Source organism: Lissotriton vulgaris, chromosome 1_1 (genome assembly GCF_964263255.1).
Source record: "Lissotriton vulgaris chromosome 1_1, aLisVul1.2, whole genome shotgun sequence".
Lineage (NCBI taxonomy): Eukaryota > Metazoa > Chordata > Amphibia > Caudata > Salamandridae > Lissotriton > Lissotriton vulgaris.
The window spans coordinates 958,388,002-958,410,324 of NC_141685.1; the positions used below are offsets into that span (position 1 = coordinate 958,388,002).

At 49.4% G+C, this 22,323-nt stretch overlaps 1 protein-coding gene across 4 annotated transcripts in view; it reads left to right on the plus strand.

Annotated features, from left to right (window-relative positions):
• Positions 1-22,323, plus strand: part of TNS2 (tensin 2) — a 387,080-nt gene that overhangs the window by 347,363 nt on the left and 17,394 nt on the right. For all 4 annotated transcript variants that reach the window (XM_086959724.1, XM_086959742.1, XM_086959733.1 and 1 more), the window contains one exon: positions 17,727-17,756. In XM_086959724.1, the coding sequence (XP_086815850.1) occupies positions 17,727-17,756 (30 nt within the window). The remainder of the gene's footprint in view (positions 1-17,726; positions 17,757-22,323) is intronic.

The following is a 22,323-nucleotide window of genomic DNA, read 5'->3' on the forward strand; positions in this document are numbered from 1 at the left end:
CTGCACCCCAGCCATGGCTTCGTGCAGATGAGCAGTAGCGGAGCCCGACCGTGTAACTCCGGTCCGTGTACCACCCCGGATGGCTTGGAAACGTCGTCCTGAAATCTCCGGCCCTCAGTCCGGATGAGCCGGGACCTCGGGTTGCAGCATGGCCGCCTCGCAGGAGATAAACAACGGCCCCGATCGGCCATATAGTCCGGAGCCCCGGAGGTGAAACCGAAACCACCTTGCCGCAGGCATCGAGTGCGCTCGCAGCGCCGGACCTACTACCTGCATACTGAAACCTTTATGGTTGGTAATCCTGACCTTGGGGACGGCACGCTGCGAGGCAGAATCTATTGCCCGGGCTGGATCATGACCGAAATGCGGTAGGAGGTGAGTGCTGCTGTGGCTGCTTGGGGCTCGAATGTGACTCTCCGCGACCCCTCTACGAACTGCACGTTCCTGTTTCAGCTGAACTGCTACTGGGGCGGCTCTTTCTTTGTTCCTTGAGTCCCGAGGTCCCGGCTGACTGCCTGGGGTGTAATGGCGCCCACGGTGAAAGATGTTTTGTTGGCCATCAAAGACCTGCACACTGCCCTGAAAGATCTGGGGACGACTACGCGCCCGCGCAGCTGATCCCGACTCCTGTTGTGGCGCACCTGGTCGCGGATACCTGCAGCAAAGAGTGTCTGGCCACCTTAGCCCCGGCTACTGCAGTAGTTGACTTCCAAGAATGTGCGCTGCTGGATGAAGAGACTGGGGAACATTATATCTGGGATAGTGTGCCAGTTAATTCCTTTGATCTACTACCGGCTCATTTGTTTCCCGATCATGGGCGCCATGCACTACCGCGGACTATTGGGATGGACTGGAGGGATGTTCCTTTGATACTGATGTGGTCCTTGTTGTGGATCTGTATGGCCTCAACTGGTACTTTTGGTATATTGCGTCTCACTGTGCACGGATTGGGTGGCATGCTGACATTTTTCCGGACTGGTCAGGGCTGACCGCTGCTTCGACATCTCCTGAGTGACCTCGGTGCCGGAACGACACGCTGTTTGAACTAGAGACTTTGTATTACTGGGATGATCGTACACTGTTGCCCACGCTCCTTCTTAGTGGACTTCCGCTTTTTGGGGGTGGGGAGGCTGGGGGTGAGTCTGGGGCTGGAGCTACGGCCCTCCTCCGTTATTTCCTGCTTTGGGGTCTTCTTGGGGCGACAGGCATGCCTATGGGGGGGGGGGGTGGGCCGTGGCCTTCCGCTGGTATGCAGGGTGGGGGGTTGGGGGATGGGTGTTTTATGTTCTTCCTTTGTTTCTATGGCCCTCTTCTTTTTCTTCTCTTACTCTGTTTCTTCTTTCGTTCTTATATACCCTTTTGCTTACTTTGGGATCGGGGTCCGGTGTTATTGGGGAGTTTACTTTATTGTATCGTTATGTGACGTAGCTGTTGGTTCTAGTTTTTTGCTGGTGGGACACTGCGTTTCGGTGACTGCCTCCTTTTATCATGCTTCCCGCTATGTGCTCCTTTAATGATGACTGCTCTCCTGTTCTGCGATTAGCTCCAATTCTCTTCTCTTGTTTATAAAATTGCACGCTATAATATCCTCGAATCCTATTGGAAAAGGAAATCCTCCCAACTCCTGGAACATTGTGGACATATCCATTTATTGATCCTTAACACAAGACTGCGTTGACCATTGCTTTAATGTTTCCCTCGTTCTGCGAGGCTTTATGTTCTTGTATGCTGCTATTGATTATCAGTGGTCCGGGCTTTTAATCTCCTGTAATAGTGTGTTTGAGGCTTTCCAATAAAAATTTAAAAAAAAAAAACAGGGAGGGACACACTCTCCGCAGTTGTCTCATCTGGCTCAGAGCAAGTGGAAGTGGGCCATTCAGAGGAACATCTTCCTCATGGCAGAGCACCTCCCGGGCAAAGACAATCAGATGGCGGACCTGCTCAGCAGGCACAGCCACCAAATGCACGAGTGGGAGATACATCCATCAGTTCTCCAACCGTACTTCCGAAGGTGGGGTCATCCAGAGATCGACCTCTTCGCCACAAGGGAGAACGCAAAATACCAAAGCTTCGTCGCCAGGTTCCCACACCCACAGTCGCAGGGCAATGCGATATGGATGAACTGGTCAGGCAAATTTGCGTACGCTTTTCCCCCAGCACCTCTGATACCGCTGGTGGCACGCAAGCTCAGGCAGCACTCGATGACTTTCATCCTGGTTGCTCCAACGTGGGCTCGCCAACCATGGTACACCACGTTTCTGGAACTGTCCGTGGTACCGCATCAGTGGCTACATCTCACACCCAGCCTTCTGACGCAGAGCCATGGCGACATTCAGCATCCAGATCCGCAACAGCTCAACCTGGCAATCTGGCTCCTGAAGTCCTAGAGTTTGGCTACCTGCACTTGCCTTCCGACTGTATGGACATCATTCGGGAGGCAAGGAAGCCCACCACTAGAGCATGCTATGCGGTGAAATGGAAGCGGTTTGTAATTTATTGTGCAGACCACAACATTAACCCGCTAGATGCATCTATTCAAAATATCATCTGTTACCTTTTCCATCTGTACAAATGTAATCTAGCATATGCTTCCATTCGCATTCATCTATCTGCAATGGCCGCTTATCTCCAGAATAGGCAGCACCTCTCCCTCTTCAGGGTGCCTGCCATTAAGGCTTTTCTGGAAGGACTCAAACGAGTCATTCCTCCGCGGACTCCACCAGCTCCGGAGTGGAACCTCAATGTGGTCCTCACCAGGCTGATGGGTCCTCCATTTGAACCACTGCATTCCTGCGAGATTCAGTTCTTAACGTGGAAAGTGGCTTTCCTCATAGCAATTACATCGCTACGGAGGGTTAGTGAATTACAAGCCCTTACTATCCAAGAGCCATTCATTCAAATTCACTCCAACAGGGTAGTGCTTCGCACCAACCCTAAATTTCTTCCCAAGGTTGTGTCTCAATTCCATATCAACCAGACTATTGAGTTACCTGTTTTCTTTCAAAATCCCGAGTCATTGGCGGAGCGGATGCTCCACACCCTTGACGTCAAAAGGGCCCTAATGTACTACATCGATAGGACCAGGGATTTCAGGAAAACTAAGCAACTCTTTGTCGCCTTTGCACCACACCACAAAGGTAACCCTATTTCCAAGGCTGGTATTGCTTGGTGGATCGTTAAATGTATCCAGATCTGCTATCTGAAAGCAAAACGTACCCTTACCATTCCACCAAGAGCCCACTCCACCAGAAAGTTGGGGGCCTCTATGGCATTCCTTGGAAACATTCCTTTGGAAGACATATGTAGAGCAGCCACATGGTCTACCACACACACATTTACAAAGCATTACTGTGTTGATGTGCACTCCAAACAGCAGGCAGCTGTAGGGCAGGCTGTTCTCAAAACACTTTTTCAAACTGCTGCAGCTGGCACGGGCAGCCGCCGCTAATGGAGGGACTTGTAGGAAGGTGGATACCTGACTATGGTTGCCCCCAACTTTTTGCCTGGTGTTTTGCTGGTTTTCCGACTTAGTTGGCCTGGGACCCTGCCAATCAGGACCCCAGGCCTACTGCTCTCTCTGTAAAATGGATTCCATGTACCTTAGGTACATTTCCAATTGGTACTGGGCCACCTTATCAGACCCTGTAACTCAGGGCATAGGGGTACCCAGGGCCTACCAGGGGCTGCAGCATGTATTATGCCACCCCTGGCTGGCCATCTAAATCTGACACAACTGGCTGCACGACAGCTGGGGCAAGGTGGTGTAATCACCCTTTGCTTTAGATATAGTATACCTATATCTAACCCTAAAATGGACACACAGATTCCTATCAGTCACTCCTATGGCAGGCCTTGACAATCCTGAAGGCAGAGTGCTTGGAATCGTGTGAGATGGTGATTTGGCATGAGCTGAGCCCGTTTGCAGCTTGCGGAACCAAGTCCTAATAGCTGTTCCATGATAACGCGTACCATATACTCTTAAGTGCATTATAATCCTCGCGGTTAAATGCTATCTTTGGTATCGCTTTATCAAAACATGTCGAGTAAGGTGTCATACGAATTGGAATACTAACCCCTCGCCAATTCTGGCAACGGGGTTAGCATTCCACCCTTCTAGAGGGACACGACATGTATGTAACTGTGAACCCCGGTTAAAGTTAACTCGAGCCTCAGCATCACAAAATGGATGCTGCCACCACAGACACGAGTCTGACCCCCTGCAGCTGGGAGACCTTCCAGCGAGGAGAGATTGGACAAAGGGTTTCCTGTCAGGGGCGGTGCTAGCACCATCCCAGACAGGGTTTTGTGTATCCTGGGTAGGCAGGGCTTTACAGGAAGGTGACTGCAAGTGGCCCCCCGGTGCTCACTACGCATCTGCCGGCTAGAACCAGTTCCAGGGGCACACCAGCCCCTGGCCTGGGGAAAGTCCGGCATGGGAGAGGGGTGTAACCACCCCCCTTCCTGGTCCCACCCCTAGGGCAGGACCTAGTTGCGTACCCACCCTTTTCTTTAGGATAAAGGCAGGAGCGGGGACCCTTCCAAATTAGATCATCTTTGAATCAAGATACTACTTTCTACGAAAGGAACTCTCGACTTCTTCTCAAGATTTCTCCCTTGTGGCTAAGGAGTAGTCACCCTGCATCCGCAGGCACCATCTAAGAACTCTGCGGTTTGCTGCATGTCCTTCCCTCGGAATCCGACTGACCAGCTCGACGAGACCCGGCTTCCCTGGCACCTCTGACCTCTACCTACCTCTACAGCTAAGCTGAGAACCGTAGGTGCGACGAGACCTCGAGGGACCGGCCATCATCAGAACTGCACGACTTCTATCCAGCACGACCGCCGAGGGATCCTCTGGTGAGTGCTTTGGGGACCGAGAAGCCCCGACCCTGAGCAGCTCCAGCACCGAAGTCCAGCCCCCCAGCACCCACGAGATCTGCGTGGGGCCCTTCCGCTTTTTGCTGCTCACCGCGGTGTCTGGCTACTAGCCCGCTGGCTTGTGGCCTTCCCTACGACGCCCGACGACATCACCACTGCTGGTCTGGTTGCTCCGGACTGGCCCTTGCTCCCTTCCAAAAGAGGAGCACCCCGGACCCTCCTGGTCCACTCCAGACGCCAATTTAGGTCCACCGCGTGGGCTTGAATTTGCCAAGACTTGTTGCCCCAATCCTGGGTCCAGCGACGTCGACAGCATCAACCATCGTGGGACAGCTCACACCTCCATCCTGGTCACCGACAACGCCTCCTGGTCCGTGAGACTGCAGAGCCCAACGTTGCCCACTCACCTGGTCGAGGTGACTACCATCCGGTGCCATCCTGGTGCCCATCTGATCACTGGCTAGTGATTAAGAACTTGGTCCCCTCTGCTTTCAGGTGTCATCCATCTTCGATCCAGGCTTGGATCACTTCGAACAATCTTCACTGGTCGCCTGCCAGCAACTCTTTCTTCAGGCTCCTGGTTCGTCAACGAGGATTCCCGACGTCTTTTCAGACCTTTGCAGCCGCAGCCCCTGGGCTAGGTAACTTCGGCATTTCGGTGCCCCAGCATAGCCTCACTATCCAAGGGTCCAGATCCACTTTCGTTTTCAACCTACCTTATCGGGTTCGCCCGAGAACACTAACTTTGCTTTTACTAGCTCCCATAGACTTTGTCCCGCATCCCGCGTGAGAGTGCACACTCTGCACCCGAGTCCCCTAGGCCTCCTACTAGTAATCTGAAGGTTCAGTAACGTAGTCCTAGCGATTCCAAAGCCTATTAGTCCAGTACTTACCTGCTAGTAATTTCGCATTCCACTTCCATAGTATATGGTTTTCCGTGCCCCTCGGGCATTTGTGTAAATTGTGCAACTTAAAGTATTTTCGTAAGAGTTTTGTTGTGTGCTTAGTACCCTGTCCTCATAAAGAGTACAGGGCTGTTGTGATCTAAATAAATACACTGTTTATTTTCATAACACTTGTGTGGTGTCCTTTCACTTGGTGTTCAAGGGGTATATGTGATGGTATAACAGCTGGCTTAACACGCCCTCTAGAGTTTAGCCCGAAGACTGCTCGTATCCATGCTACTAGGATAGCTGGTCTATAAGGTTGACTTACAACCAATCACCATAAGGGTTGTTTGGACTGATACATAGTAGTCACTAGAATAGTGAACACTGAATATCAGGCCAACTTCTCACAGGACTGCTATGTATTCTATGCACCGATATGAATTCAGCAGCCCACATGCCTCGAACCGAATATGCTACTTACCAGTATGCCTCTGTTCTTGGCATGTAGGGCTGCTGACATTCATATCGCCCGCCCTCCTCCCCGGCGCCTGTAGCAGCTGCAGAATTCACATATACTTCTAGCATGGTCATCATTCACTGAGTTTCACTCCATCTTGGCCACAATGGCTAAAAACAATCTTGAGGATGGAGTCAATGCCCATGCGCACTGTAGTCCAGGGGAGGAGCCACCTATCTCGTGATACTTCGAAGACTCTTCCAGCACAACAATGTGCAATCATCCGGACCCAACACTAGGCAGCGATCTATGCACAGATATGAATGTCAGCAGCCCTACATGCCAAGAACAGATGCATACTGGTAAGTAGCATATTCGATTTGCTGGGGTTTTCTATCACTGTGCTGAAGTCGCACCTAGTTTCCTCCCAGAAGCTCCTCTTCATCGGAGCGGTTCTGGACACGGCACAGTTTCAGGTTTACCCTCTCGAACAGCGAGGCCCGGACATTCAGGCTATGATTCTGATCTTTCAGCCTTTGTCCTGGGTGTCGGTCAGGATGACCTTGAGGCTGCTGGGACTCGTGGCCTCCTGCATTCTGCTGACCAACCATGCCAGGTGGCATATGCGGGCTCTGCTGTGGGACCTGAAATTCCAGTAGGCGCAGCATCAGGGAAACATATCCGATTACGTCCAGATCTCAAGGGGCCTTCACAACAATTGCACTGGTGGTTTACGAATCAGCATTGGGTCAGCAGCAGATCCCTCTCCCTTCCCCAACCAGAGCACACAGTGGTGACAGAGGCGTCCCTCCTGGGATGGGATGGCCACATGGGAGAGGCGGAGATCAGAGGCCTCTAGTCTCCAGCGGAGTCCCAACTCCATATCAACCTTCGGGAGCTTCGGGTGATCCTTCTTGCGCTGAAGGCATTCCTTCCCTCTGTCAGGGGGAAGGTAGTTAAGGTGTTCACGGACAATACCACCGCCATGTGCTATTGCAACAAGCAGGGCGGGGTGGGGTCGTGGACCCTGTGTCAGGAGGCTCTGCGCCTCTGGACATGGCTGGAATGTCACGGCATTTCCTTAACGGTTCAACACCTGGCGGGATCTTGAACGCCAGGGCGGACGAGCTCAGCCTTCGGTGTCTAATGGATCACGAATGGCGTCTACACTCGGAGGTGGTGCAAGGTCTCTTTCAACAGTGGGGAGAGCCTTGGTTAGATCTATTCGCCACAGAAGAGAATGCGCAGTATCCGCAGTTCTGCACGTTGGAATTTCCAAGGCGGCACTCGCTCGGCAACCCTTTTCGACCGTGAGTGGAGCTGCAGTCTGTTGTACGCCTTTCTGCCTATACCTCTTCTTCCCAGAGTGCTTAAGAAAATCAGGCGCGACCGGGCCCAAGTCATTCTTGTGGCTCCGGACTGGCCTCTAAGAGTTTGGTATCCCGAGCTTCTCAGTATGAGACTGGATCCCCCGATCCGACTGCCTCTGCGGGAGGATCTTCTGACGCAGCAGCAGGGGAAGGTTCTCCACCCGAAACTGTCCAGCCTCCACTTACATGCGTGGAGATTGAGCGATGACAGTTGATTCCATTTGCCTTGCCTCTCTAAGTCTGTGATGTCATTCTGGCAGCCAGGCGTCCCTCCACTAAATCAGTATACACCTGCAGGTGGAACAAATTTGTGGCATGGTGCACAGCCAAGACTTTGGATCCCCTTTCTGTCCCTCTTTCTGAGGCCCTTTTGTTCCTTCTTTGTTTGGCCCGGCAGGGCTCTGCTCTGGGCACTATCAAGGGCTATCTTTCGGCCATTTCAGCCTTTCTGAGGCTTCCAGACCAGCCTTCTCTCTTCAAGTTCCCTCCTGTTCCTTTCGTAATGCCTCACTGGGACTTGAATCTTGTTTTGACTTATCTCATGAGCGCTCCCTTTGAGCCGCTTCACAATTGTCCTTTACAACTTCTGACTTTGAAAACTGCTTTCCTGGTGGCTATCACCTCTGCCAGGAGAGTGAGTGAGCTTCATTCTCTTTGTTGTAAGCTTCCTTTTCTGTCGCTTCATACGGACAAGGTTGTGCTTCGCACTCGTCCTTCCTTCTTGCCAAAGGTTGTCACTGCTTCCACATCGGGCAGACTATCACCTTGCCCACTTTCTTTCCGACTCAGCGTCCTTCCAGAGAGAAAGAAAGGCTCCACCGTCTGGACCAGTGACGGCTCCCCCATTGGGGTGTGGGGGCGTCGCCTCACTGCTTTCTCGCAGTGCGAGAAGGCAGAAACATAAACGGTAAAAACTACCATTTATGTTTCTGTTTCTTGCACTGCGCGAAAGCAAAATTACCTCTGTGCCTGGTTGGGGGTGGGCGGGTGGGCGGTCCTGCTCGACGGCCTGGGGGGAGTGGCTTTGCCCACTGTTGTGGGTAGTGACTGTTTGGTTGGGCCCATGGCCGAACAAAGCAGTCATACAGCCTACATACAGAAAATGGCCCGGCTGGGACGTTTTCCGCTGCGTCTGGCCAATCACAATGCTGTCATTGCAGCAGGAACACGATGACCTGGCTGCTGCTGCACCATGACCGGCCAGGATCGGAGACGGTGCAGTACCCGGCACTTCCGGCAGTAAGGTATATATATTTTTTTTATTCCCCACCGGCGACCCTCCCTCCCGCGAGCATGTCGGCCGCTGCTGCTGAAAGATCATCACCCTTGAACCGACTGTTGAAGTACTTTCGTGTTTCGTTGCATTACGCTGCATATGTTTAAGTTCTGCTATATTTTATTCTATGAAAAATATAAACGCTATGTTTAAATCACTAGTGATACGAATATACCATTTATTTTTCACTATAAGTCTGTTACATTTTCGCGCCACTTTTGATGTATTTGCAAGACCGAGGGCCGTTTGGAGTAGCCCGGGCTCCAGTATATTCTCAGAATGCCATTCCACGGCTGAGTTACGAGAGTGAGAGAAAGAGTGAAATGCCATATTTATATATCCCTCGATGCAGCTGCTCATTTCCAGAGTCCGATTTATATGACTCTTCTCAGACAGAGAAAGAATCCGCTTATTCTTTGATCTCGTGTAGAGTAACCTGAATTCCATTAGGGTCGGTATTTAAAATGGTTGCCTGGCAATAAAAGTGTATATGCAGTCACTTAAATGGGCCTGATGAGTTTCGTTGTAATTGCATTTATGGTGGAAACGGAAGTTGGCTGAAAACTGCACTTACGAGTTACTTTCTGAACACAGATTTTTCCAATAAAAACATGGTGAAATGCTGGGAAATGTAGAAATCGACTCACAAATGCTGATTTCTGTGGTAATTCCTCAATCTAAATAGAGAATTCTATGCACAGTCCAGCACAAGGACAAGCCTATCCCTGTATTGAGGACATACACAGCAGGTTTTGAGGGCAATCTCATAATAAGTACATAAAGCATTCGTCAAATGCACAGTATATGCAATGCTTATTATGTACATTTCACACGCTCACACTTCCTGCATGTAAAAGTGCAAATGTAGGGGTAAAAACAAGAGTGTCAGAGGATAGCAAAGGGATTTCGTACACCACAATGGGGGTAGTGTAAAGTGTGCACAAAGTGCCGTAAAACGCATTAATTCTTGTTGTTGGTCAAATGCCTGTCCGAATGTTCAGCCTGGATGTAAAATCTTTACACACAAGACCTAAACACAAGCACGCCAATCAGCAATGTTGCAACACACAAACACAACACCTGAGCCCACACTTAATACGTCAGGTCAAAAATCAAAATGACTGTATTTGCATCAAAACACCTTTCAGCATAATGCAGTGTCAGGGCCAACAGCGCTGCATTCACCCAGTGACATTGAGTTTTGAACCTAGGCGGCGTATGGCCAACTTGACTGGATCTGCTTCACTGTATTCCTCAGCAATTACGAAAAAAACGCCAGACCAACTGTTTTTGCCAGTGCTTGCTTGTGTATGTTTGTTAGTACTTACTCTTAAATTTCATTCTGCTCAGCGCAAGTGAAAGGGTCTTACTTTCATATTTATAGTATTTGTGTCATTGTTATGGTCACTAAAACTGTTACATTCATGCAAGTCATATTATTGATCTGCTTAACGTGTGGCCTTTTTGCCTGGCACTGGTCACATGGGCAGAGCTTAAACCAGTTTGTATGTGGTGTGTGTTTGCGTGTGGTGTGTGTGTTTGCCTGTGTGTGGGTGAGAGTGTGTGTGGAGAGAGAAAAAATATATGTTCGAGGCATATGAGCTGCAGATCGTACACTATGCATTAGATCGCCACCTGGTGTTGGGCTCGGATGATTGCAGGTTGTTGTCTTCTTGGAGAAGTCTTAGTAGTCACGATATAGGTGACTCCTCCCTTGGACAATACTACGCCTGGGCATCAGCTCCATCCTTAGATTGTTTTTTTCCGCCACTGGGTTTGGATGAAAGTTTCTCCGCTCCGGCTAGAAAAACTTGTCCAGCAACTTCGAAGCGCCAAACTTCCACAAACTTCAAGAAACTACCTTCGACATGGAAGACAAGGCTTTTCGACGATATAACTTCCATTTCGGTCATCGAAGTGGGCCGTTAGGCCTATCGACGCTGTGCGGCCTACACCACATGGAAAGAACTCCGTTCAAGAAATGCCCGAAATGCCAGGCAAAATTCCCGCATAGCGATCATCACGAGGTTTGCAACCTCTGTTTATCGCTGGATCACAACGAGTCGACCTGCACAGCTTGTGCGTCCTTCCGATCGAAGAAGACCATCCGGGATCGGAGGGCCCGTCGACACGAGATGAGGAGATCAGCCCCAGCACCGGAGAATACCTTCGATGACGAGGTTCCGCTCGTTCCAGAAGAAGATTTGCCGGATCTCCAGATCATATCAGAGGCAGAGGACTTGAACGAATCGATTCCATCACGTCAACCCGTGAGTACCTCTGCCCCTGCACCCCATACACTGCCCAAGCCAAAGGCGAAGGTCAGCACTCCGCCCAAGGGGCCCAGTCGAGACCAAGCGCTCCCTCTTAAAGCCCAGACTTCGAGCTCGGCTCCGAGGAAGACAACTACGCCTTCAGGTGCTTCGGCACCGAGCAAACCACACGTGCCGATTCCACCGCCTCCAACGGCACCGAGGCCAAAAGACTCTTCAGCATCGAAGCCAAAAGACTCTTCGGCACCAAAACCAAAAGATTCTTCAACGCCGAAAGCGAAAGACCCTTCGGTACCGAAATCAAAAGATCCTTCGGCACCGCAGACTAAAGTAGTACCGAAAGAAGCTCCAGCTCCGAAGCCGTCGACTTCCAAAGATAAAGGTGGAAAGTCAGCTTCCACTCCAAAGACTGCCGCTCCGGTGACAACACCCGCAAGGCGGGATTCCGAGGTTCCGAAGCCCTCGGATATGCCTGTCAAGCCGAAAGCAACACCTTCGGCACCAAGAACTTTGCCACAGGACATTGTAACACCTCCCAAGGCAAAACGACAAAAACAACCTCTGTCGGAACTGAAAAAATCGACGCCGAAAAAGGTTGTAGAAGGAGAGGAGGAAGAATTGTTCAGACCAGATCCTAACAAAAGAGGATCTACATAAACCCAAAGACTGGGCAAGTGGGTGCTATACCTCATAAGAAGAGACCAGCAGAAACACCACCTACACCTGTGGTTCCTGCCAAAAAGAAGGACTGTGCAACTTCCCCCATGCACCCTCCCTCTCCTGTATCTCCTTCCTCTCCTATCCCTCCTTACATTTCACCTCAAATCTCTCCTGTAGCCTCTCCTGCATCCTCACATTCACCACAAATTGATGAGGAGTATGACTTAGGTGGTAGGGAGGATCCGAATGCAGACCCAAATACATATCCTTTAGATGAGGATGTCTATACTTTTCCACCTCATAATGTACCTGATATCCCGGATCCACAGATATACCCATCAAAGCCCTCTCCTCCAGAGGACAGCATTGGCTTTAATCACCTCTTACACAGAGCTGCTACCTACCACAATGTTACAATGCACTCTGATGACATTGAGGAGGATTTTCTGTTAGATACTTTTGAGCCATCACACAGATCCACTCACATTCTTCCCATGATCAAAGGAGTCATTAAGTACGCTCCAGAAATATTCAAAGATCCTGTACGTGCTAGGGTACTGAACCCAAGGATAGAAAAGAAATATAGGCCTGCACCCTCTGACCCAACCTATATTAACCCGTTTACTGCTTCGAAGGTTCAGCGCCAGTGCTGAACGTTCGAAGAAACGGGTGCGGCCGAGTCGGCCGTTGGACGTGCGCAGCACCAGGGAGGTAGCTCGCGCGACATCCAACGGCCGACGGCAGCAGCGATAGGGTTAAGGGACATCCTCCTCTAGACTCCTTGGTGGTGTCCAATGCAAGAAAAAGAGCGAATTCACAGACTTCTGGTGAAACGCCCCCAACTGACAAGGAATCCAAAGTTATTGATGCGTCAGGTAAAAGGATTGCTGCACAAGCTACAAATATATGGCGCATTGCGAATACACAAGCCCTTCTCTCACGTTATGACAGGGCTCATTACGACCAATTAGAGACACTAATACAGCACTTTCCAGATCAGTATAAAGATCATGCAACTGAGCTCATTCAAGAAGGCAAATTAATTTCAAATGCCTCAATAAAATGTGCACTAGATGTCGCAGACACAGCTGCTAGAGCTGTAAATATTAGGGTGATACTCAGGAGACATGCATGGCTGCGCATTTCGGGGTTCAAACAAGAGGTGCAAACCACAATTTTGAACCAGCCTTTTAACCAAAACCAGTTATTTGGTCCAGAAGTAGACACTACACTGGAGAAAATGAAAAAAGACACGGATACGGCAAAGTCAATGGGAGCTCTACAGTCACACAGACTAGAGGTTGTTTTCGTCGCTCCTTTTATAGAGGAGGCTCCAAGCAGACTGGAGCAGACACAGCAACATCTTTCAAGACACAAACACAAACATCCTCTAACAAAAGGATATTTTAGAGGAGGATACAGGGGCAATAATAACAAGGAAAGAGGACGCGGTAACAACAGCAATCGCTCCTCCTCCACAACTAAACAGTGACTTCCCTCTGCTCCCCTAACAGCATTCCACTCTGTGGGGGGCAGATTAACACAGTTCCTGCCTGTCTGGAACTCCATCACAACGGACAGGTGGGTGAGACAGATTTCCAACATGGCTACTGCCTAGAACTTACAGCAATCCCCCCCAAACATACCACCCAGGCAGCGTCCTATGTCTACAGATCACCTGACTTTGCTTCAACAGGAAGTCCTAGCACTTCTACAAAAAGATGCTATTCAACTAGTCCCATTAGAGAAACAGGGGACGGGGGTTTACTCGCTGTATTTTCTAATTCCCTAAAACGACAGGACACTGAGACCAATTCTCGACCTCAGGCCCCTCAAACATTACATACAATCAGATAATTTTCATATGATCACTCTGCAACAAGTGCTCCCACTATTGCAACAAGGCGATTTCCTTTCAAGGCTAGACCTAAAGGACGCCTATTTTCACATCCCAATACATCCTGCCCACAGGAAGTACCTACGGTTTGTAATACAAGGACAGCACTATCAGTTCAAAGTCCTTCCATTTGGTGTCAGAACAGCTCCACAGGTGTTCACGAAGTGCTTAGCAGTAGTAGCAGCACATCTCAGAAGACCCTTCGAACGTGCATCAGTATCTTGGAGCTACCATAAACACATCTACAGCTCTAGCGTATCCCAGTCCAGCCAGGATACAGAGCATTCAAGCCTTAGTCTCCACTTTTCAGCTCCAACAGTCTCTCCAAGCAAAGGTGTTCATGAGATTAATAGGCATGATGGCATCTTGCATCATCATAGTACCACATGCAAGACTGCAAATGCGTCCATTACAGGAATGTCTAGCACAATAGTGGTATCAGGCTCAAGGTCAGCTCACAGACCTGGTGTTGGTAGACAGTCGCACTCATCGCTCTCTGCAATGGTGGAACACCAAAAACTTGACAAGAGGACGGCCGTTCCTCGAACCTGTTCCACAGATAGTGCTCACAACAGACGCATCCCTCACAGGATGGGGAGCCCATCTCTTACACCACACTACTCAAGGTCGATGGAACAACCAACAAAGCTGTTGCATATCAACCATCTAGAGTTGCTAGCGATATTCTTAGCACTCAAAACTTTTCTACTTCAAGTACAGAACAAATCTGTCTTAATCCGGCGGACAATATGACAGCAATGTACTATGTACAAAAACAAGGGGGGACACACTCTCTGCAACTGTCCCAGATCGCACAGAACATTTGGAGATGGGCCGTTCCTCAAAACATATATCTGTTAGCGGAACACCTTCCAGGAGTTCACAATCAGATTGCGGATCTGTTAAGTCGGCAGTCACAACAGATTCACGAACTACATCCACAAGTTCTTCAACCATTCTTCCAACAGTGGGGGCACCCACACATAGACCTGTTCGCCACCCATGAAAATGCAAAATGCCCAACCTTCGCTGCCAGGTTCCCACACCCAAGGTCAGAGGGGAATGCAATATGGATGAACTGGTCAGTCAGATTTGCGTACGCTTTCCCGCCTCTCCCCCTCATTCCACTAGTGGTGCGCAAGCTCAGACAACAGTGTGGTTCACCACACTACTAGATCTCTCTCTGGCTCCACATCAAAAGTTACAGCTCACACCCTCGATGTTAACACAGGACCATGGAGAAATCAGACACCCAGACCCGAACCAATTGAATTTGGCGATCTGGCTCCTGAAGTCTTAGAGTTTGGTTATCTTAACCTACCACCAGACTGAATGAATATCATTAAAGAGGCTAGGAAACCCACTACTAGAGCGTGTTATGCCGCCAAATGGAAAAGATTTGCATTATATTGCAAACATAATCGCATTGATACACTGGATGCTTCCATCCAAAATATCATTTATTACCTTTTACATCTACAAAGGTCTAATTTGGCATACTCTTCCATACGCCTACATCTTGCAGCAAATGCAGCCTATTTACAAAACAGACAACACTTGTCTCTTTTTAGGGTACCTGCAATCAAAGCATTTATGGAAGGATTAAAAAGAATAATCCCTCCCAGGCTGCCACCTTCTCCAGTATTGAACCTAAATCTGGTCCTTACGAGACTCATGGGACCCCCTTTTGAGCCTCTGCATAAATGTGAACTGCAATTTCTCACATGGAAAACTGCTTTCCTTGTTGCCATCACCTCTCTCAGAAGAGTAAGTGAAATACAATTGTTCACTATACAAGAACCATTCTTTCAAATACATACTAATAAAGTGGTTCTCAGGTCTAATCCAAAATTTCTTCCAAAGGTTATCACACCTTTTCATTTAAACCAATCTGTAGAGTTACCTGTGTTTTTCCAAATACCCAGACTCGGTATCAGAAAGGGCCTTGCACACGTTAGATGTTAAAAGAGCTCTGCTATACTACATAGATAGAACCAAATCCTTTAGAAAGACAAAACAATTGTTTGTATCTTTCTCTCCTCCACACAAAGGCAACCCTATCTCTAAGGGTGGGATTGCCAGGTGGATTGTTAAGTGTATACAGATATGCTATCAAAAAGCTAAACGCACGCTAACAGTTCCTCCTAGAGCACACTCCACTCGCAAGCTCGGAGCCTCTATGGCTTTCTTAAGAAATATACCATTAGAGGACATATGCAAAGCAGCAACATGGTCTACACCACACACCTTCACTAAACACTATTGTGTTGATGTGCAAGCCAAGCAGCAAGCTGCAGTAGGCTAGGCTGTCCTTAGAACATTATTTCAGACTACTGCAATGGATACAGGCAACCACCACTAGGGGAGACACTGCTGCACAATCGATGCATAGTGTACGATCTGCAGCTCATATGCCTCGAACGGAAAATGCTACTTACCAGTATGCATCTGTTTTTGGCATGTAGAGCTGCAGAGTCGTACACGCCCTCCCGCCTCCCCAGACATGTATCCATTCCAGTTCTCATCTTACTTAGATGCACACGCATGGACATCCTTTTTTCTTACTGTATCTTTACTAACTCCATCATTTCCCATCATGGCGAAAAACAATCTAAGGATGGAGACAATGCCCATGCGCAGTATTGTCCAAGGGAGGAGTCACCCATATCGTGACTACAAAGACTTCTTCTAAGACGACAACAACATGCAATCATCCAAGCCCAACACCAGGGGGCAATCTAATGCACAGTGTAAGAATCTGCAGCTCTACATGCCAAGAGCAGATGCATACTGGTAAGTAGCATTTTCCTTCTAGCACACAAAAAATGTAAATGTCTGTAAATGAACCGTGCAAATATTTCAGAATATATCAGAATTAGGAAAGCACAAATGAAGCAAATTTTTTGTAATTATGAAGTGTGGTGGAAAAAAATATTTTAATACGATCAAAACAAGTCAGTTCACTAGGTCATGCTATTTTATTGTTTGTGCACTGGATTGTTTTAGCACTAAAACTGTGTATGTCTGTGCAAACGTAATGGTCGTTTCAATTGAAATGTGTTGTCGGTAATGTCAGTGTACTACCAAACCATGCATGCTCCAAGACACTACTCCACTCTTTTCCACTCTACGCCCCTTCACCCTACCACACTCTACGCCACTTCACTGCACTCTTCTCTACACATTCTACTCTACACCATACCACTCTACTCTACAATCCACCACTCTTATGACAAACCACTCTACGTGACTCCACAACATTCCACTCTATGACACTCCACTCTACGACACGCCACTTCATGACACTCCACTCTACGACACTCTATGGCACTCTACTTGACTCTACACCACAACACCCTATGCCTCTCCACTCTGCAACACTCTATGCCACCCTACTCTACGCCACTCTTCCCAACTTCACTCTACGCCAATCCATGACACTCCACGACCCTCCACTCTACGACACTCTACTCCACTCTATGCCAATCCACTATATTTCACTCTATGCCACTTCACTCTATGGCCATCCACTCTATGCCTCTCCACGCAACTCTACTTTGCTCTATGCACTGCACTCTATCTACAACACACTACCCCACTCAAACTACAAACCCCTCTGTGCCATCCCATTCTGACACTCTGTCGCTCCACTGCACAACACTCTACTCCATTCTATGCCCCTCCACTCTACTTCACTCCACTCTACTCCACGAAACACCACTCTATAACATTCCACTCCACAGCCCTCCACTCCTGGACACTGTACTACACTCTACTCTATTTCAGTCTATGACATTCCACTCCACACCACTCACCTCTTGGCCACTAACTTTTAGGCATGCTGTACTGCTGCCACCCTGGTGTACAACAGGGCTAAAGCACATTGGCAATAGGTGAGATCTATTAAATTTGCCAAAGCTTGTTCAAAGTCTGGCAAGGTAGTCTAGTGAGACTTTTTTGAGGGTGGCATGTTGGTCCAGAATGAACAAATTTCTTTCTAAACCTTTGTTTTTTAATTCTCGCAGGTGGGCGAATCCTGACGGCACGACTTCCAAGTAAGTGTATGATTTAAACCACTACAACTTGCTGACCCGCCAGCTTAAACCTCAAGCCTGATCAGTTGCGGAGGGCCTATGGAAAGGGGGCGTGGCTGTGTTCCAACATTTCACCCCCCCCCCACACCCAAACATAAAAGAAAACATACTTCTGAGGTTGCTGCCGATGTCCTGGGGAGGCTCTGAAACCCCCATTGGACATCAGCTGTGCAGAGCCTCCTTAATTGAGCTGGAAGCCCTCGCTCTGTATAGGTTTCTTGCTCACTTTGTCTCCCATCGTGTTATATTGGCTCTTCAATAAGCGACCGTGTGAAGTTGTCATGTTTGAACTTGTGCATGCAGATTTGGAGGGGGAACAAATAGTCATATTACATGTGTCAATAATCGGCAAAGCCCTTGGCCACTGTTACTTTCTTTGCTGCAGTAGCAGCTGAAAAGTTTTTTTTTTAATGTGGCATGAAGTGAAGCAGCTCAACATTTATTTTTTAATGTAGCATGAAGTGAAGCAGCCTTTATTGAAATGTAGCACTAGATGACACAAAGCTTCCATGAATGTAACACTGGGTGACAAGAGTTAGTTGAACCCTTGAGAAAGTTGCTGGGACTGTGGGTGAATTGTTTGGACAGAGCAGATAGCATGACTTCAGTGTCCAGGAGACTTATTCAGTTGTGACTGAGTGGGCCAGTACATATCCTCCTATGGTGGCCAAGGTGGGCCATCAGCCAAACAGAGGGACTACTTTATTAAAAATTCAAACCTGAAGGAGCTCCCCTTACCTAGTGCTAGTAAGTTTTCCTGTCCTGCGAAGTAAGAGTTGCAAGGTCAGATCAGGTTAGGGTGGTCAAAGTTATTTGTGGTTTCAGACTTAAAGCCTGGTTTAGATCAAGGTTCCCAAAAGTATGGTCCCCACCCTATTTAAGTGCGAGCAGACTATAGTTTGACAGCAGCGATCAAACTTCTCTGACAGCCGGACGCAGAAAGGGTTGTTAGAGAATTGAATATAGGTCTGCCCACCTAAATTAGATGGTCACACGCATGCCTTTGTTCAATGTCTATCACTTCCATGAAAAACCTGGCTGTGAGGGGCTTTAAAAAGTGCTCAATGTACCCCTCGTCATGGGAAGAAAGTCCCATGTCAAGTGAGGCGTATGTTTGTTTGGTCTCGCCTAGGCATTGCTTGCGCTGTCTCATCGAGACATGCTGTAGTCAGGATAAGGGCATGAAGCTCAGCCCACTTTCCGCTCATCTTTTTAATTGGCTCCTGTCCTTTATAAATGATGGCTTTTCATTGGACAATAGGCTTAGTAGTACCTCCTTAGGACCGCCTTTTCTCTTGTAACCTCCTATTAGGACACCCCCTGTTACATGTGTTGTTACTCGGTATCTTGTACATACAACAGGAGCAAAAACCCATCAACAGTGTTGGGATTGGGGAGGAGCTTAGCGGGCATCCAAGATGGTCGCGTGAGCACAGAGCTCCCCCTCCTCGCAATTTATCCTGAGGGTATCCTGATTTCTTGGACAGCTCTTCGAAGATGAACCTCAACTGAGTCCATAACTCTTCTCAGAATCAAAATCAGACATCGGCGACCGAAGTTATGGCACTTTGAACTTTTCTGGCCCACCTGGAGGCTGTGCCGGTATCTTGGCTACTTGCGGATCCGGGACGGAGTTGAACAACAACGGCAGTGGGGCCTCCCTGGTGGCCGCATCTCTACTTTCGGTTTCGTTCCCGGATCTCCGCATGGTCTGATCGAGAGACCGTTTCGCCCGGTTGGGGACCAGTCCGGCCTCCACTTAGTGTCTGAACTGTTTCCTCATTTCATCCCTTTTGAATTACATTGTGCCTTTTCTTGGTCCTACGAGCCAGCTCTTGTGGTCTCGTTGGCGCCCGGACTGTCGGCGGCCATTTTCACCAGGTCGGGTGGGCCCCTCCGGGGAGCAGTTTCCAGTATGGAGGGCAGGGGTGATGCCGAGAAGCGGAAGACCAAAATGTCTCTTCGTGGTGGACCGGTCCAGACAAATGTTATGGATCGGTATACCCAAGCCAAAGGCTCCCCTGGGCTTTCCAGTCGTACCCCGGAGGACGCCCGAGACGACCCTTCCGTTCCTGCCGAGTTGTCCCTGCAGGACATCATGGGCGCCATCACTGGCATGAGGAAAACCATCGGCCAGCAATACGAGGCTCTGGCTAGCAAAATTGGCACGGTTGCTGTGGATGTCACTCGGATAAGGGCCGACCTGTCTAAAACGAACGAAAAGGTCAAATCACTCGATCTGACAGTTTGGGAATGGGGGGTAGTGGGCTGAAACTTATATCTTGGAATGTCAATGGTTTGGGCGATCGTATAAAACGGGGTGTTGTTCTACAATATTTAAGACGTTTTTCCCCTGATGTGGTACTCCTGCAGGAGACGCACCTAGTTGGCAATATGTGTCACGCGATGAACAGATGGGGTTACCGATTGGTTGCACATTCCGGATTCACCACTGGTTCTAGGGGTGTGGGTATTCTGATTCGGTCTTCCCTCCCTCTTGAGATTGATAACGTCACTCTTGATGACAGGGGGCACTACGCCGCCCTCACTGGTAGGTGGGAGGGCAAGACTCTCTCTTTGGTTTCTGTTTATGTGCCCCCAGGCCTCCAGACCTCTACTTTCTGAGACGTTGGTCGGCTGATGCTGGGGCTCCCTGATGGTCTTCTCCTTCTGGGCGGGGACTTCAATTCGGTACTTTCCGGCGATTTGGATCGTCACCCCCCCAGGGACCTTCCCGCGTCTCAATCATGGCTAGGTGGGTTCCTGGACACCTTTGGTCTGGTGGATTCCTGGAGGCTAATGCACCCGACACTACGTCACTACACCTTTCACTCCGGTGCTTATGGGAGTCTCTCCAGGCTAGACTACTTCCTTATGCCCGCTGTCCAGTCCTCCTACATCGGGGAAATTAGCCACTTGGCCCGGGGTATCTCGGATCACTCTCCTGTTTTGCTTCTTTTTGATATGGGTCTACATACTGCGGGACGGGTCGCCCCTATCAACCCCTGGCATTTGCGCTATCCCAAGACCCGCGCCAGCCTCTCGAAGTCCCTTGACCATTACTTCCTGGAGAATGAGGGGTCTGTCTCGTCCTTGGTGTCCCTGTGGGAAGGCTTTAAGGCAGTTATTCGCAGACACGCCCTATCTTTAATAGCAGAGACTAAGAAAGCGAGGGATGGGGAGGTCGAGAGTCTGGAGGCTGAAATATTGGAATTAGAAGACGACCTGGACACGGGAGTCACCCGGGACAAACTCCACGCCCTTAGCTTGAAACAGTTTGATTATAAATCCCGTGTGACAGAGGCCGCCAAAACGATGTACAGAGAACAGCAAGGTAGATTGTATGACGTTGGTGACAAGGCGGGTAAGCTGATTGCCTGGCTTGATAAGAAGGAGAGAGCGAATCGTGTTGTCCCCGTGATTCAGAATCCTGATGGTTTGGAGGTGACTGACCCTGGTGAGATTGTGGAATGTTTTGCTGACTATTTTCGTGTGGTCTACTCCCCGGTGTCCGACAGGGACGAGGATGACTCTCGTTTTTTGTTGAGGGATATCGCGCTTCCCTGCCTGTCCGAAGAGGATCGGGAGAGTATGGAGGCATCGTTGTCGGTCGATGAGATAGCGACTGCCATTCGTTCCCTCCGTTCCGGCAGGCCATAGGGCCAAATGGCCTGCCCATTGAATTATACAAACTCCGTCCGGACAAGGTCGCATCGTACCTCCGCGATATGTTTACGGAGTCGCGTGATCTTGGCTATCTTCCCATTGATCAGCGCCTGGCCACTATAGTGGTAATTCCTAAGGAGGGCAAACCTCGTGACCGTTGTGCTTCATACAGGCCTATCTCCCTACTAAACGCTGAGCCTAAGACTCTCGCTAAGGTTCTTGCCACCCGCCTCCTCACTGTTATTTGTGACCTGATCCATCCGGATCAATCTGGCTTCATCCCGCACGGAACACTGCTCTAAACCTGCGTCGCCTTCATGGCGTTCTCGCGAGGGCGGAGCTTCTGTCCGAACCGGCCATCTTGGCTTCATTAGACGCCATGATGGCCTTTGATACGATAGAGTGGCCGTATCTTTGGGCCACTCTTGCAAAGTTTGGCTTCGGTGCGGGATTCATTAGTTGGGTGAGGCTACTATATGCGGATCCGCTGGCTCAGGTGGTTGTTAACGGTAGAGTCTCCCAGTCCTTCGCTCTTGGGAGGGGTACTAGACAGGGGTGTCCGTTGTCCCCCCTGCTCTTTGCTCTTGCCCTGGAACCGCTCGCTGCCTGGCTCCGATGGGAACCTTCGATAAAGGGCATTCGTTGGACCCCTGACTTTGAAGACCGGGTGTCGTTGTATGCAGATGACATTCTTCTGTATCTTACCTCCCCTCGCAAGTCCCTCAACGTCCTCTTTGACGTCCTAACTTCCTTTGGCAAAAACTCTGGGTTGATTATCAACTGGTCTAAGTCCTGTGTATATGTCATCTCTGGTGGTCTTCCTCCCTTGCCGACCAGGTTCCCCATTCAAATTTCTCAATCT